Source organism: Pteropus alecto, unplaced genomic scaffold (assembly GCF_000325575.1).
Source record: "Pteropus alecto unplaced genomic scaffold, ASM32557v1 scaffold75, whole genome shotgun sequence".
NCBI classification, from domain to species: domain Eukaryota; kingdom Metazoa; phylum Chordata; class Mammalia; order Chiroptera; family Pteropodidae; genus Pteropus; species Pteropus alecto.
Window position 1 is genome coordinate 1,434,717 of NW_006440638.1, and position 18,807 is coordinate 1,453,523.

The following is an 18,807-nucleotide window of genomic DNA, read 5'->3' on the forward strand; positions in this document are numbered from 1 at the left end:
CATAGAGGTATTTGGCACCATCCGGAGGACTGTGTGTATTTGGGAACCAGGTAAATGATCTGCATACACACATGACAAATAATTTACTAACTTTTGTAATATACGTACTATGCATCTAGTGCTTTATACATATTAACAACACAAGGCGTGTTGCCTTCTTCCTTTAGGAGATGAAGAAATCGAGACTAAGGTCTAAACCTTACATACCTTGTTAATGTTAATATGATGATGACCTATTTACAACTAGTAAGAAGTAGAGCTAGGATTGGAACAGTGGCCATCTGAATCTACAATTCAGACTTTTTCTACCAACCATGCTGTCTAGTTTATGCTAAACGATACAGATTCAAAATACAAATATAAAAGGATATGGGATTCAAGTGAATAGCGTAATGTTCTACTTTTGATATCAATGCAAACATACAAGAACAAACAGCTTATGAAATCATTCTCAAGTGTTTAATTAAAATCCATATAGCAATTTACATGTATAATGTTTAAACTCTTTCAGTGACTCTTATATTTTAAAATCCTTTTCCACAACATTTTGAGGCTAACTTCATGCTAGAAATCTACAAATGAACAACTTAACAACACAAAAATACATTTGAATTCCATTCCAATGCAAGTTTTAAACACTTTTATTTCAGATAATGTAAAGATATTTAAAAACCAAAAACTACAAAATGAGCACAAAAGTCTTCCCTTTTGAAATTTTAATAAAATACTGTTCTGTATAAGATCTAATGAAAAATTCTAGTTACTTATAAAATAGTTATGTGAGAAAAGAAATGAATTAAGATATATACGTATGAATTTTATCTAATTACATTGTTTAAATGAACATGTTGAACACTTTGATGATATTGCACACTATCTATTACTTATATATGAAAATATATGAAAATACTCAAAGAAGCAAATGGGCAGAACAAAATTTAGGAGACTTGAGGCAAAGAGGGAGGGAGGGAGAGAGAGAGAGAGAGAGAGAGAGACAGCGCGCGAGAGAGAAAAGCCCCAAACAAACAAAAAGCCCCTTCACTGTGAGGGGAAGAAAGGAATAAAAGAACTTAAAGCACACTATGGACCGAATTCTTACTCCTATTATTTCATTAGATATGGTACAAGAATTTGGCTTCAAATTACTAAAATATCTACAGAAACTTAATTATTTGGCCTGGATAATTTAATAGTACACCAATAGCTAAAATAATCAATAGCAATGGGTGTACTGTTGGAAAAATTAATTTTTACAGGTTTAACTATGTAAAACTTTATCTATTGGAAACCAGGGTCTCCATTACAAATTGCACTTGAGATGGCTGAATGCATTGATTGAGCAAGGCATTACTGTTGATCCACTGACAATATACATACCTAAACACAAAAGCAACTGTGGATTGCTGATATTCTTAACTCCTAAAACTATCTTATACATTTTTTCTCTCTTTCTCTAAAAGAAGGATCTGTGATATCTGAGCTATTAACTCAGTGTATAACAGTGAAACATCCACCCGCCTGTTGGCTTGGCCCTGTTGGCTGTCTGTTTCAACACTGTGAGGTCTGACAAAATATGAACCAGATCAGTCTGAAAAATATTCATTTCTAGAATTTTAAGCTTTATTCTGAGTAGGAAAGGAAGCTCCTGCAAAAAAGACTGTTTCACTGACACAGCTTACAAAATGTACATAAGGAACACTGACTATTTGAGTAATATCACTATATCTGGAAAAATGCTAAGAGAATTTCTGACTCATTTTTTTAAAGGTAGAGAATGCCTGACACAATCATTTCTCTTATATAAATTAATTCTCCTCCAGAGTAAAAAACACAGTTTGGAAGCAAGATGGTACTATGAAATAGCAAGCTCAAAAAGCTAGAATATAATACAAAGTTGCTTTAAAAAGTTGCTCTGAACAATGAGATAAAGTATGTTAGAACAAACTTCAATGGAAGGCTACACAGTTCTATTTTAAGGTAAAAATTAATCATTATGAAAATGTATGATTTATTAATACAAATAGAACAGATGATTTAAAGATGAGTGAATAAAACAGACCCTGAATCTTATCTATTTCCTTGAGCTAGATATATTACAGTCTAAAACGCAGTGATTGGATGTGTCTTATTTCTTTCTTCCAACCACCTTCTTTCTACTTCCTCCCGTTAAAAACAAGACTTTAGATTAGTTTATAAATATCAGTCTAAAACCAAAGCAAACACCTGGTCAAAGAAAAGAAAATAAACAACAAAAAACCTGCATCAAGAGTTTTTCATCTCCTCTACCAGTGGGGACAGCGGGGGCTGGGGGGCGGGGAGCTCTCTTTATCTTATTAGTTCTAAAAGAACAACTTATCCTTCTGAAAAACAAGAGTAATCTTAAATTGAAACCAAGGTACACAAATTAATTTTCATGCAACTGAATTTAAAATGTTTAAGACATTGGTCTACATGATGTTTAAACCAATTAATACATTCTACCTGTCAAATTATAAAACTCAGGTAATGACCAGGTAATATAGGAAATTGTGAAAAGAAACAGTGAAGTTGGAAGGCTTATCTTAAAAATTCACTAATGAGCTCAAAAAAAGGAAAAAATTATTGATGAAGGATATTTAAATTTCACTGCTCTAGTTATGTGGAAACATGAAGCAATTTGGGGAATCTACTCCTCTGTGCCCCATATAGTCCACCATTTTCACAGAAAGTCCATAGCAGATTCAACAGCTGAACAGACATATTTCTAAATTGTGCGGAAGTTGAATCTGCCCCTCATGAAATGGAATAATTATAGGTTTCCAAAAATATCACTAAATCCAGTCTCCTCAAGAACATAATGATATGAAAAATGGCCTCTATCTCCATAGGCAGGGCATGAAAACATATCTCCTATTGATCTCAGGCTCACATTTGGAATAGGTCTGTCTGCAAAGGGAAAAGAATATAGATGAATGTCTGACCACTATCTAGTCATTACAGAGCTCTCTTCTATTTAAATTTCTCTTCAACCTTGACCTTCAGAATAATATGTTTAAAGAAAAGAGAAGGAGGAGTGAAAAGAAAACACTTACTGCCTATACATATAGAATTCTCAGCTTGCTTTACTCAAATACTGATGAACTATTCTTATGTGTTCAGTGGCACCATGCTTACTGAAATTTTTCTTGTGGAGTTTTCAGAAGACAGCATTTGTTCCTTCATCAGCAAACTAAAAAGGATGTGGACTGTACACTGTCTAAAGAGCAGTCACAGAAGAGTGATGAGTGAGGCAATTCTTGAATGCTGGAGTTTGTACAGTTATATAGGGTGAAACATATTATACACTTTAAAGCAGTAGGAGATTAACAGAATATTACTGCCACAATTTAACTTTTTTTGTATTGCATTTCCATATAGATACTTCCTTTGAAAACAAATAGAGAGTTTTTGTGAGGCCACAAAGACAAACACGGAGAATTACTTGAGCCTCATTATTCAAGATCCCACTACAGATCAACAAACATTTCCAACAAGGAAATGCTGGAACCAATGAACATCTGAATCTAGGAAATCAATAGAAAATAAAATCACAGAAATTCACAATACTCTAATAAATGACAGATAATGAACATTTATCTCTTATACTAAAGGCACTACTAATATACAAATATCCTATAAACATTTAGAGAAACTCTGAAATCAGCAGTTAAAGGAATCCATTTAGTTCAATGCCAGCATTTTAAAAAACAAATAGGTTTTCAATGAGCTAAATGAAATTAGATATAAGAAGCAGCAGCTCCATATAAAACTTGTGGTTCCTACTTTTAAAAAAGTATGATAACTTACTTCCTTAAAAATATAAGCATATCACAAAAACTAAAGGATAAATATATATATATGCATATATATAAAAACTCAGACCTTGGTACCACTGATAAATTTTCATAAATTCTAAAATAATTTCAACAGCCACAGCTTGAACATTACACACCCACACATGACATGCAAAGACAAAATGCCAGTCACTGAACAGTTCAGGATAAAGCTAAAAATATGGAAATAGAGTGAGAGGCATTTGTCATGTAAATAATGTATATCACAAAGTGATTGTGCTTATAGCACACATTGAAATTTAAAAAAATTAGAATTTCATCAGTCCCAAGAAGCACTACACATGAACCAACAATGGAGCTCTCAGATATGTTTAAGGAAGCAGGTAAAAAGCTATACAAAAGAATAATACAATTTATTTTAATTAACAACATGATTAATGTTTTGTACTTTATTATATCAGAAGATTAATTTGTAATCATTGTACCCTGTAGATTTTGAAACTTAATTTTATTAGAAATTACCAATGCTGGTTCTTGAATAATCTAAAAAAATTGTAGTTACTCAAATCTAGATTGCTATTTATAGTTCTAAGTAGTTAAATGAAATATTCTGATCAGTATTCTAAAGTTGCTTTTGTACAAAATTTAGAACAAAGCAAAACTGGCAGCACCACCACAAGTGTGGTTGTTTTACAGCAGGTCTAAATGACCCTCACAGACAACAGAACATGAGTTAAAAATACTTATAAATAAGAGCCATTCTCCACAATTCTGTTACATAATTAAAGAGAAAAATAAAATCCACATTCAGTAAGTTATATGTGAGGTCCAATTTTCATGCTCCATTTAATTATCCCTCAATGATAGTATAAAAAAATGTTTACTATTATTGTAATATGAGGTCTGATTCATAGCTCAGGGTATTTCTAATGATGAGGCCAGTATTTACAGTGGTACGTTTTAATGCTTAGTCCACTGGTATTATTTTAACATAGATTTAACTTAGTATTTTCTTTTTAACAATTTTACTGAGGTATAATTAACATAAAACAAACTGCACATATTTAAGATGCACAATTTGATATGTAGTCTTTAAACAGCATGAAAAGTGCCTGAAAACTTAAAAATTAAAATATTTCAATGGAAACATTATTTTAAAATAGCACATTCTAATTATTTATGACACAGGTAAAGATTTATAAAAAGGTGAGTGGAAAGGAAAGAAATTAATTTAATTCCAAGTACCAAATTTATTCAGACGGTTTAGAAACGCCAAAATTGACAGCCAGTTTTCTTGATTTTCTTCTTGAAGAAGAGCTTGGTGTTGACTTATGGTGAGACATACTATGGCCTTGGGAGGAAGCTTCAACTTGAAAAGAAGGTGCTGGATGAGTAATCTGAGAGGACTTCAAGGAAACTGATGAACTCTCCTGTGGAATCACTTTGGTGACATCAGAAGACCCTGGCTGGCTAGTCTGAAGTGGACTGGCTTGTGAACTCTGAGCCTCCTTATTCTCGAAGTTCTTTTTGTTTGCAACTCTTTTTTTAGTAACCTTTAAAGAATAAAAACATCATTAGTTAACCAAAAAGACTAGTGTCAAAAAATACCATAAATCATGCTGCTAACATTCGTCAATCACTGCTGACTTGTGGCTTCCACTTAATCTCCAAACCAAAGTTTAGAAATTAAAGGAATTTAGTTATGAATAAAATATTTTAAAATTCTTCATAACCTAAATATAAAGAAAATTTATACCCCTGATTTTAAAACACGTTGTGCGAGAAACTGATATTATTCCTTGCTGCAATTATTATTATTTATTAGAACATAAACCCAGACATCAGGGACCAGGTCAGACTGGTCACCACTGGTCATAATATATAATCTCAGCACCCAGACCAGTACTGGGCTTTTAGTTGGCACTGAATACAGTCTATTCAATAGTGTGAACATTAAAAAATTAATTCTCTTACAAATATGATAATTCCCTTTCCAGGTCTCACCTGTAGAGGTATGAACTGATTGTGCACACCACCTGCCATTCCCCCAGCCATGGGCATGGTCCCGGAATATGAACTATGATGAAAGGGCTTTCCAGGAGCTGGCACTGGTGGTCCCCATGGCATTGAACCAAAGAGATGAGATGATGATGGCATTATATTAGCTGTTAAAAATCATGAAAAATTTGTTTTTTAGTAAAATGGTATCATCAAAACCTTGAAATTTAAGACCTCACTGTGCCACCCTTTTTGGTGTTTTTCACGTTGGCAAAGAGGCATACATTTAACTTATGATTAATCTTGCTTACAACACTCAACCTCAGACACCCTTCCTAGGACTGTATAAGTTAGCTTATCATTATGCTGTCTGGCCTGCAAAGGCCTAACATATACTGACATGAATTTTAGGAATATTTGTAATACTATTTAAAAAAATAATAAAAGGGTCATGAAACTGTCACGTGGGGGAGAAAAGCCAGGGCACAAAGAGAAATCTTAAGGATCTCACCCGCCCCCAATATTAATATGCTTCCATAGTGATCCCAGCCTACAAAAAAAAAAAAAGCTCGTTTTCAAATCGGATCACTTTCATGATATGTAGAATTTTTCTTTTCCCTATTCTAACATTTGTAATTCAAGGATTTTTTAAAATTTACATTTTGTTTCTTATTAAAATAAATAAATTAATTAAAAATAATATATAATCTTTAAAAAAATAAATAAATAAAAGCACATTGAACCAGTAGTTTCCAAACTTGTTTTGTATATCTGAGTCACCAGAGGAGCTTGTAAAATACAGGCAGGTTCCCGGGCAAAGCCTCAGAGCTGGTAAATCAGGCTCAAAGGGGCCCAGGAATCTGTCCTGTTGACAAGCTCCACAGGTGATCCTCTGCAGTCAACACCAGTGCAGGGCTTGGGAGCTAGTGCATTAAACAGTGACAGCTGAGACACTTGCACATTGCCACTAAATAAGATATGTACTGTGTTCAAAGTTTCTTTTCAGAGAGATATAAAGGCAGCCCAAGCTGTAAGATAGTATAGCTTAATTAAAATTCAGCCATTTAAGAAATTTTAGATTAAAAGAGAGAATCATAATATATTTTAGTGTTATGAATTATACATGAAACAAATTTCAGGATGAACCAAACAATATGAAAAAATCTAATAAGATTTAGAAAATTAGGTCTTGATAATACCTAGAAGCAACTTTGGTGGCAGTCATAATGTTAAGATCTATTTAAAAGATGCAAAAGAAGCGGTGGTACAGATATACAATGGAATATTAGTCATAAAAGATGAAATACTGCCATTTGCAACGACATGTATGGACCTTAAGATAATTATGCTAAATGAGATAAGCTAGACAAAAAAAGTTGAAAATCATATGATATCACTTATTACAAAATCATATGATATGTGGGATATAAACCTAAAAGCAACAAACAAACAGGACAAACAAACAGAGACTCATGGACATGGACAATAGACTAGTGGTTACCAGAGGGTAGTGGGGAGGAGAGATGGGGGAGGTAAATGGGGGAAAAGGGGTGAAATATGCGGTGACAGAAAGAAATCTAACTATAGGTGGTGAGCACACAATGTAATATATATATGCCTTACTGTTGAATTGTACAGCTGAAACTTACTGGATTTTGTTAACCAATGTCACCATAATAAAAAAATAAATAAAACAAACAAAATTAAAAATTTAAAAAGAAACAACAAAAATAAATAAAGATGTTATGTTAATCTTATGCAAAAGTAAGCTCCATAATTTCCCCAATAAATCACTGTTCTCAACATAAAATACATTTTTCTCTATTTTTTTCCCACTGGGACTTTTTTCATTCCATAAAATAGAAATCTACAAAATAACTTTAAAATGTTAACTGATGATTAAGTTCTTTCTCCCAATACAATGGAATGCTACTGAGAAAAGATGAAGTACTGTCATTTGTGACATGGATGGATCTTGAGATTACCATGCCAATAGAAATAAGTCAGACAGAAAAAGTTGAGAATCAAGTGATTTCATTATATGTGGGATATAAAACTGAAAGCAACAAACAAACATGACAAACAGAGACTTATGAACATGAACAATGGCTTAGTGGTTACCAGAAGGAAGGCGAGATGGGGAGGTAGATAAGGATAAAGGGAGTCAAATATATGGTAATGAAAGTTAATTTTAACTTCCGGTAGTGAATACACAGTGCAATATACATATAACATAATATTGAATTGTACAGTTGAAACCTATATGATTTTATTAACCACTGTCACACCAATAAATTTAATAAAAAAAATCTTTTTGCTTTTATGTATGTTATAGATTTTAACTGGAACATTGAAAAGCACCTATTACAAGACCAAAAGAATTCCAATTCCAATCTCAAAATGCTTGGTAGGTATGAATACACTATATAAACATGATATAATAATGAGCATAAATATAATAATCAACATGAAAAAGGTAAAAACAGCAAGCTATAAAATGTCGATATGGAGAAAACATTACTTTTAGAAGCTTGTGGGTACACCTTTAGGTAACCAACACATACTAATTAATTAAAATTAATTTATATATAGTTATTGGATTCATTTTTGAAAGTGAAGCAGTCAAATTAGATTTTGCAAAGTAGAGTGAACTTATTACCTTGAGCTATAAGAAAACATCATATTAATTGTCATAAAAATTTTATGACTAAAACATTATACAGGCAAAGGAATGTCAGTCTAGTACAGTAACAAAAGCATGGGCTTTGAAATCAGACAGACCTGGGTTTGAACGCCAGTTCTGCTATTTAGTTATTTATGACCTCAGATTACATTTAAAAAAAATTAAAAGTACTACATACATATTATAATAAAAAAGATTTTCTACATAATATAGCAGTCACCTGTTTCATCCAGGTTTAACTATTTTAGCTGTTTACTTCCACACTCTTCAATAATTAGCTTGCACTACTAGTGATTTGTCAGTTTTATGCACTTTTAGATCTACTGATTTCCTATTAAGATAGAACGAAATTCAGTTATTTTATACCATCCCTCACCACTTGCCCTGTCCTCTCAATGTAAGTACATCACAATATTTGTTTAAATATATAAGTAGTGTTCATGATATGTGATTGTGCAAAATTGTCACTGCAGAGCCAAGTAGGATACTCTGTTTTTTTCTTATAAAACTTTTTTCACCCTTTTAAAAGTAATTATCTTTTAAAAACTTAGTCTTCTATGCACTTATCTTTAATGTTTTCCCAAATGCTTCCCATCTATCAGTTACCTATCTTAAAAGCCAAGACCTCCCCCTGTTCTTACAAGTGGGACAAGTTACTTTCCAGGCCTGTGGAGCGGCTAGCATCTTGAGATTCTCATTTACTGCATATAAGTATACTGGATCTCTTGTGGTTTAGTCTCACCTTTTTTTTTTTTAACTACTATTTTTTTTTTTTTTTGGTGTTTATAATCCGGTAGCTTCTTAAGAAAGAGTGCATAAGCAGTCAACATGCATGCCTGAAAATGTCTTTTTCTACCCTTGTACTAAATTCATAGTTTGGCTATATAGGGAAATCTAAGATGAAACAAATTCTGCCTTAGAATTTTGAAGTATTCGATGCTCAACTGCTTTCTAACTTCTACTTTCTGTTAAACATAAAATACCATTCGTACTCTTGATCTTTTGAATTATTTCCCCCTCCTCTCTGACCTCTTCAGACCATTTCTTTATCACTTATATTCTGAATATCAAGGCAATCTGTGTCTCTTTTCACTCACTGTGCTAAGCATTTGGTGGCCCTTTCAATTTAGAGATACATGTCCTTTAGTCCAGAGAGCTTTCTTATCTATTTCTTTGATACTTTTCCTCCTTTTTATTATCTCTGGTCTTTTACTGAAACTCCAATTAGAGGAGTGTTGGATCTGTGCACTGTTCCTCTAAATCTCCCTTTTTTTCTTATTTTCCACCTTTTATCTTGTTCTTCCTGAGACTTCCACGGCTTTGCTAGGGCTTTCTTTACTGAATTTAAAACATTAAACTCAACATTTAATTCTTGTTCTCTATTCCTTTTTTCATATATTCTTGTTCATACTTTTTGGCTGCAATACTGTTTTATTTCACTTGGAATATTAACAGCTGTCTTTGAAGTCATTTCCTGTATTATCTCTGTTTCCAAGTCCCTTTTATTTCTCTTTGTTTTGGACTCTTAATTTTAGATATTTTCTTTTCCCCAAATGTTCAGGATCTCTCACAGTCTAGTATCTATTCATATTAAAGAGCAAGACACTAAAACAGTGATTAGAAGCTGTGTCTGTTTGGGGAAGGAGCAGAGCTAGATGACTTGAGAGCTTCTCTCTAGGATGACTGGGTAGTGAGCCAGCCTTGGTTGGGAAACCCTCCAAAAGTCAGTAGGTCTTTTCTTTGGAGTTCAATGAATTCCTCAAAAGAACCATCCTCCAACTTCCTATCTGGGCCATGGTTGGCTAAAATCAGAGAATAAAATAGGGAAAACAAAAGTTACCTTAATCTCAGTTTTCAGCCTAACATCTCTCATTCTCTATTCTATGCCTGGTCTCTACATATCTAGGGAGCCCTCTGGAGAACATATCTTCAGTCTTTTGCCTGAAGAGGCGACTGCCTGGCTGTGTGGGGGAAGGATATTGGGAGGGGTCCCACGTTCCATGTAGACTTTGAACCAATCTCCTCTCCTTAGCTCATGCCTTATCGGAAGCTCCGACAGCTTCTGATACTTCAAAGTTCTGAATCTCTTGGGAATTGTGAGGGACAATCTGCTCATCAGCTCATTTATATCCTCTTTTACAGACACTTTAGTTTGTGGTTTAACCCTGTTCTGCTAAATTGGTTACTATTTCTTCAATTGCTTTTCTCATCACAAACTCTTTTCAAATCTCTACTTCGCTGATAGTTCTTCTCTCATCTCCTTGTCCTTATAGGTTTACACTTTTAAAATAATTTATTTTTCAGTTTAATGGAGTTTAGGCAAAAAGAAGAGGTAATTTGTTTAATCATCATTATTAAGCTTTCTAATGTTTATTGTGAAGATTATATGTAAAGCTCTTGGAATAATATCTGACATGTAGTTGACTCAGAAAAGTAATTTTCTAACCTTGAAATAAAAAAAATTACTGGTTTTAAAATGTTAATGATTAGGATATGAAGAAGCCGACTGTCATTAGGAATAAGGAGTGATAAGAGAAAAGTTTAATGATTTTAAGATTTACATAAAATTATAATGTGTTAATCTCAAAGAGATCTGGACACATCTAGCATATATAAGAAAATGGAGTCCCAAAGAAGTTATGTGGTTTTCTCAAAGTCAGTCAATGAAAAAGCCTGGACAAAAAGAGTAATGATTCCCCAGCGACTTTTCAATTCCCCCAACACACTTGGAAGTCATCAGCTGGCTACAGAAAGCATGAACGACCTGCTTGATAACTCAGATGCTATGTTTGAAGGAGGAAGACAATTATGAAAGAATATTAAGAGACACACAGTAAGCTTAAAAACCCCTCCACTCTTCATTTTCCTCATTGTCAAAGACCATTTCTTTCACATCCACAGCTTCAAAGGTTACCTGTTTTTTATTCCCTTCACCTATTTTTACCCCACCTGTGTTTTAATGTCTCCCTTAAACCCAAATTCATCTGTTGGCAGCCACTGGAGATTAAGGAGCTGCCCAGAACAAAGAATAATCCTACTCTAGCCACACTAGAGACTACAGCAGGAGAATGATATTTCTAGATGAATCTGCAAGCTCTGGTTTCAGGCTTACTTTTCACAATTCCTTCTTACATTCCCTAGACTAAGTTTAGATAAATTTTTTGGTTTCTTCAAAATAATGAATCTTAAAAGAACTTTCTAAAAATAATAACTCAATAACAAATATTTAGAAGAGCAAAATATCTTACCAGTAGGTTGGGGAAAAACTGGACGAATGGTTCCGGGTGGTATAGCAGGAGGATAACTTGGAAATATTGGTGGAGGCAAAGGGAAATTCATTCCTAAGGAGCCCTATGGAAGTATTTAAAAGTTATAAGACAGTGCAACAAAAATATCTATAGGGATTAATTTAAAATTTAGTAGAGAAGTTGTGAACAGTTCTCACCAATTGTTGTAAAGCAAAAAGTGCAGCTTTTTCCTTGGCTTCATTTTCAGAATGGCACTGTGGCCCATGTACCATTAAGCCATTAGATAATTTCACTTGGCAAACTGTCATTGTCTAAAAAAGAGAATATGAATGTCTATAAAGTTATCTGTCTAGGAAGTCAACTCCTCACCCAGAATGTAGTTTAAACAAGTAGAATAATTTCATCTGACACTGTGTAAAAAAAAAAAAAAAAAATGCAAGATTCAATTAAGGACTCTTAGTTTAAGTTTTGGGTTGCCATGTAAAAACTTTAAAATTGTTGCCTAGTCTTTCGATGTTTACAAAATAAAATGCTTCTGAAGGTAGCTGAAGGGTCAAGCATCCTAATACAAATGAAAGCCAGCAAAACTGTTTTCTTTATGCCAAGGAGTTGTGAAACTAGGTCTTCCACTTTGTTTTTTTGTTTGTTTGTTTTGTAAATAAGATTTTATTGGAACACAGCCAGAGTTCATTCTTTTATGTATTGTCTATGGCTGTTTTCATACTCTAACTGAAAAGTTGAGTAGTTTTGATAGAGACCATATGTCCTGCAAAGGCTAAAATATTTACAGAAAAAAATTGCTGACCCTTGCATTACACCATCCTCCAAGTAGCAGATATTTCACTAATGTGAATTAATTGTCACGATCTAAAAGACTCAGAGGTGTTGACTGATTTTATATTCACATTAATTTTTTCAATTAAATTAACCGGAGTGACATTGGTTAATAAAATTATATAGGTTTAAAGTGTACAGTTCAATGTCATATGTATACTGCATTGTGTGTTCACCATCCAAAGTTCAATTTCCTTCTGCCACCATATATTTATCACTCTTTACATTATACTTACTTTTTCTTTTACAAAAAGGATTTTTTAAAAATTCTGTTTTTTCAAAAGGTAGCTAGAATTTAATACTACTTTCTGTTTCAGGTGAGAATGTATCAAGAACTCAAATGTAAAAAGGATGAAACAATCTTGCATGTGGCCAGTAGTTCTCAAGGTGCAGTCTAGGGACTCTGTGGGTCCCTGAGACCCTTACCCTTTTCCAAGGATCCTTGAGGTCAAAATTATTTTCACAATAGTATTAAGATGTTATTTGGCTTTTCACTCTCATTTTCCCACAAATAGGAGACAAAAAGTTCATTGATATAGTTTCAGATTCTACATTGTAACTAACCTTTAAGAAAATACCGCATTTTAATGTAGTACCAAAGAATAACCACAATTATATGGAAAGGCTATTGAAATTCTCTCCTGTTCCCCAACTATCTATGTGTGGCCAAATTTTCTTCATATATTTCAACCAAAACAACATATCACAAGAGATTGATAGTAACAAGCAAATATGAGAATCTAGCTTCTTCTATTAAGCTAGATGTGGAAAGATTTGCAAAAATGGAAATCTCACTGAATTTTTTTGAAAATTTATTTTAAACAATAAATATTTTTAAATTTTTTCAGTTTTAATTTCTAATACAGTACATGGGGGATATAACACAAAGTAATCAAAAGTTCTTTAGAGTCTTCAAAAAAGTGGAGATTTTCTGAAACCAAAAAATTTGAAAACTGCTTTACACCAAGATCCCTAGCTCCATCAGTCTAAAGAGTGTTGGCTTTAGTTAGCATCCTTGCTGTCTAGGTTTCTCTATCAGCTTCTCTGAGGGTTCTGGTTTTAAATAAATGGAACAACTAGAGCAAGAATTATAAGCCTATGATGCTCATAAAGTCAAAAAAAAGTCAGCCCCATTAGATATTTTTCTAGCCAAAGATTTTCAGTCAATTTATTTAAGCTCAGTGTTAAATAACTTCTATTAATGGAAAGTAGTATACTATACCTGCGGTGTTCTAAGAAAAGAGAAATCTGGTTGTGGCATTCCAACAAGGGAACAAATTCGAGAAAGTTCAGTTACTGGTGTGGACACAGGAGGGAGCTGGCTGGGAGCAGGCCAACACACATTTTCCATAGACTGCACATTATGGTACTCACTAGCACTGTGAGGCTTGTTCATATAAGATGCTACCAAAAAAGGGAAAAGGACATATCTATATTAAATGATATCTCAAACTATGCAATTATTGCAGGGTTTCATAGAATACAAGCAGGAAATTGATAAAAGGTGAGAAAAGGAATCTTTCATGAAGCAAATATAAGAACTATTTAGTATTGCCTAAAATTACTGAGAATTTAATAAACATTTCGAGGTGATTTCAATTGATTAATGATACATGATTAAGATAAAGATTTTAAAATATGATACGTAGCTGACTGCCAAAAATGAACATCTCGACAGATTCATGATTACATAGTTATTTTACAGGCAAAATTCAACCCATTTCCTATTTAGAAAAAAAAAGTACAGCTTGCTGCCAGCATTAATTTAATTTTATATAAACATACTCTTTGAGGATGAAGCAAATCTGACTGGTTTCAATATAAAAATAAAATATAAAAACTGTTCTTGGAATTATTTCTGAACAGAACTTGACTCTAATCCTATGTAAGAGAAATGTATACATACAAATCGGATTCATCAGATGAATCTTCAGCTAACAACTGTTCGAGACGATGTTAAAACATCACGTGTAGGCATGCTACAATTTTTAGGATTTGACATTTTCAGCAATCAAAAATTACGAATGGAAACACCACTGCTAAAAACAGAAAGCTATAAACAGAATTATGTCATTTGTTTCCAAAGAGTCAATATACTAGAGTGATGCAAAAATAATAATAAAAGTGAGATATTTCGTGGCAAACTTTGTGGTAAAGTGAGGACCGTTACTGCGAGCTATCTAGGGTTAAATGCTGCAGCCCCCAAGCACTGCTGGCGAGTATTCTCAGGGCAAACGGAAAATGGGTTAAACAAGCAAATGGCTTTCTTCGCCCGATTTACAATTAATTCCTAAATTTTGAGGCTTTGGCTTCAGTCTTACTTCTCACCATTTTATCTTACATTCTGAGACACATGGATGAATGCTTTTGTTGCTTCAAATAGTGCTTAAAATTTTCCCTGAAATTAAGTCTTTTAAAGTGCTTTTAGATAGAAAATGATTTAAAAATTCTGAAAGTTCACATTATTTCATGATCAGCAAACTCACTAATAGAACAAGAGCAACCTCTGTGAAGGATGAATCTAAACCTCTTACTGTTACAGATTTTAAAAAAGGTTAAGTGGCTTGCCCAAAGTCACAAATCTCATTAGTTTTGCTAACATGGGCTGGATTCAGCTCTTGACTCTACAGTGTATGAAAAAAAGTAAAAGTTACTTGTTTTTGACAGTGGGACCATCTTTATCCAATTTTGAGTTTTAAGATTTTATTTTGCTCTATTTCAGGAATATGTCTGTCACTATGATAGTTTCCTAACAGTTACTGAAATATTTAATTATTTATCCCAATATTCACTGGAGTATAAATGGAGGTAGGCTCTGATTTTGTTCTAGATTTTGAACTTCTGTCACCATCTACTTTTGCATTAGTAATTCTTCATGGCAGTATTTTGCAGATAATTACATAGACAAAATACTAAACTATAGGGGACATAGAGGGTAGGGACAATAATAGATATTTATTGAAATCCAGACATGTGCCAGATGTTATGTTATAGGCTTCACAGATTTGAGGTAGGTACTCACTTTCCAATGTCTGCCTCCATTATTTTTAATTGATTTTATAGCTTCTTCTATTTTTATGGTGGTCAAGTTTTTTTTTGTTTTTTGTTTTTTTTAACAAAATGCTAATATCAGTTCTTGGCATCTATGAATGTGCCAGACACAGTGCTGCTTTATACATGTCGTAATTATTACAACAGTCATTTGCAATGTTATTCTCACTTTATAAATAGGAAAAAAGAATTTTAGAAAAGTTAAGTGATGTATTTAAATTTTACGATCATTTTTAAATTACTGAGGAAAAAAGCTAGAATGTGAAAACCTTTCCAGGTTTGGGGTCTACAGAATAAGTATCTGTAATAGTACAATTTAGGTAATCACAAGAAGACCTTTAGGGACTACACATCATTGGTTACATAGTTAAATTATATAAATGACACAAGCATACAAATTACACTCTTATTTGTTACTTTTAATTATATTCTTTTAAAAATTAAAGTAGTTTTATCTTTAAAAAGCACATGATAAAAAAATGAACTGAATTTTTGAAATACTGGTTATTAGTAACTGTACTTAGTTTACTTACTTGGTTTCTTATTTTGTTTAGGCTGTGAGGAAGGTCCAGATTCATCTCTTCTATTAGAGGAAACGGTGACTTTATTATCGATCTGTTTCATTTCATTCTTACGGCCCACGGAGTCAGAACCATCAATTTTTAAAATTTCTTTAAGCATCCGTGTTCCCTTCTGTTTTGAAAATGATTGGTATGAAGATGGTGGGGTTAGGGGAAGAAAAGTTATCAGAGTTACAGAGCTTACTGATCCTTCTTGTAATGAGTTACATTGTTAAAAATTAAACCAACAACTATATTCAGACAGAGAATAAGGAAAATCAATAGCCTAGAGTTGAAACAAAACAAAACAAAACAAAACCCTCATTTCTCGGCATAGAAAGAATGCTTACTCTTCTGCTTAACTTTTGACCAAATTGCCTAGTAGCAATGTTTGAAAAACAAGGGAGCTATATATGATCTAAAGACAAAAAGGAAAAAGATGGTTTAATTGCCCAGGGCAGCCAGATTTTCCTCACATAATGACAACATTGATACAACACATCAGTCTACATGAAAGAAAACTGTTAACAGCTGCATGTGGTATGTATGCCTGGCCAAAAATAGTAAAATTACTGCAGTACAAAAGCTCCTACGAAATACCTACCATAGCAAATGACTGTGGTGACAAATGTTCTTCACTTGGAGGCTCTTCATGATGAGATGACTGTACTTCATTTTCTTTGGAGATATTCAAGGATGCTAAAAAGTTCTCAATTCCAGTGTTAGGCTAGAAGAATAAATATTTTGTGCATGAAGATGAAAGCACAGAGACACAGAGAAAACTAAAAGTTTTATATACAAAAATGATTCTTAAATTTTCACCTAATTATCTTCCCAGGTTTAGAGTTTGGGAAGATAAACTGAATAAATGACCTTTTACCTTATTAAAAGCATTTGGATAACCAGCCACAATCGTTTGGTTTTTTGAGACTTCTGTACTTTCATTTCTCTTCACTAGCTTAATATTACATTTGGCAAGCCCTCCAAACGTCTATAAAAGAGTACGAATGAGCTTTTTGTGCAAATAAAATTTATAGTTACTATTTAATAGTTCTAAATAAATAGCTGTAAATTTTTTAATGTGAAATTCTCCTTTTTTATCATAAGTAAAAAAGGGGGGCCTGTAAATTTGAATGAGAAAAAAATTACATCTTTATCTTCATTAACTTCTAGATAAGATTTAGCATTCCCTTTAATTATGAATGTGGGCAATAAACCACAATAGGGGTGACCTAATTCTATTTCAATAAAATTAGTTTTCACTCAAATCTTATGTATTTTATTTTAGCATTAAAACGTTATTCTGAGAAAGAGTCCATAGGCTTCATCAAAGAGGTCGATGGCACAAAAAGTTTATAAATGCTTTTTCTAAAAAAAAGAAATGATAGCATAAGAGTTTCAAAAGGAGAGGGCCTTAAAAGTCATGTAATTCAACCATTTTACTGACATCTAAATATAATGAGTTCCATTTATAGAGAAACTGCTATGCGCCAAATATTCTGCTAAGATGTCCTCTATAAATTTAATATATTACTAGTTTATAAGACCTAATTTTTTTCAAACTCTGTAGTAATAAAATATACATATAAAAATGCACACATCATAAGGGTATATGTTGAATTCTTTTAGATTAAAATTTTGTTGTACTTTGATTACAAAATACATACTTCATATCAAATAGCAGAAACTATATAAAAATAAAACATAAATCTCAGCTTCCCCCAACCAATCTAACTCTGTAGAATTAACTCTTAACTTTGCTATGTTGATCCATATACTTTCATTGTATATATAAACATATTTCCATATGTTTTAAATATACACATATATACACTTATGTATGTAGGTACGTAGGTATGTATATTTAGACTATGTATATTGAGAGAGATAAGTGTTTTTTTAATCTCCATTTCAAAGATGAAGAAATTGAGGTTGAGAGATGCAGTGAAGTGCCCAACTACTAAACAGCAGAATCAGGGCTTCAGATATTTCAAGTTTTAAATCTTGGACTCTGGCTCTGCAACCTCCCATCCAAGTGAATGGCAGGCTATGCTTTAGCACCCTCATGCCACATACCTTATAAATTTGATTGAAAGGGCTGCAATATGCAGTTAGATGTCAAAGAGCAATAAAATGTTGGCTACTAGAAATTAAATTTTAAGAAAGCTTACCTGTCATAAAACATTAAAAAAAAACCCATAAAGATTTTTAAAAAAAGGGAGGCTTACCTGCTTATTTGAAATTTTTTGTGACCGACTCTCAGTTTTAGGACTCTTACACTCTTCTTTAACTAGAGACAAGAAAATAGAAATTTTAGTAAATAAAGGAACTTACTAAATACCAATTAAATTTACCAAATATTTACTACCACAAGGCACTTTGTTAAAAATTCACAGAATTCCAAGAAGGCAAAGGCCCCTGACCTTGAGGAACTTATAATCTAGATGAGGGGGAGAAGGGACACTCACAGATAACAAATATAATGGAAAAGGAAAGGTAGCATCTAATTGAGCCTTGAAGGATAAAGGTTTCCAAAGTGCTGAATAGGAGGCTAAGTATTCCAGGCAAAGGAAATAATAGGAGAAAAGACATGGAAACAGAGAGCGAGGAATGTGTTTATA

General features: G+C 32.9%; 1 protein-coding gene across 3 annotated transcripts in view; it reads right to left on the reverse strand.

Moving 5' to 3' along the window:
- Positions 1-437: 437 nt before the first annotated feature.
- Positions 438-18,807, reverse strand: part of XRN1 (5'-3' exoribonuclease 1) — a 117,036-nt gene continuing 98,666 nt past the window's right edge. For 2 of the 3 annotated variants that reach the window (XM_006917446.3, XM_025050767.1), the window contains exons 34-41: positions 18,415-18,476; positions 16,791-16,913; positions 16,160-16,319; positions 13,798-13,979; positions 11,939-12,052; positions 11,742-11,844; positions 5,817-5,977; positions 438-5,365 (exon numbers count right to left, since the gene is read on the reverse strand). In XM_006917446.3, the coding sequence (XP_006917508.1) occupies positions 5,063-5,365; positions 5,817-5,977; positions 11,742-11,844; positions 11,939-12,052; positions 13,798-13,979; positions 16,160-16,319; positions 16,791-16,913; positions 18,415-18,476 (1,208 nt within the window). In that variant the 3' untranslated portion in view covers positions 438-5,062. Of the gene's footprint in view, positions 5,366-5,816; positions 5,978-11,741; positions 11,845-11,938; positions 12,053-13,797; positions 13,980-16,159; positions 16,320-16,790; positions 16,914-18,414; positions 18,477-18,807 lie in introns of those variants that run through there. The other variant, XR_003047995.1, reaches the window with a different exon arrangement.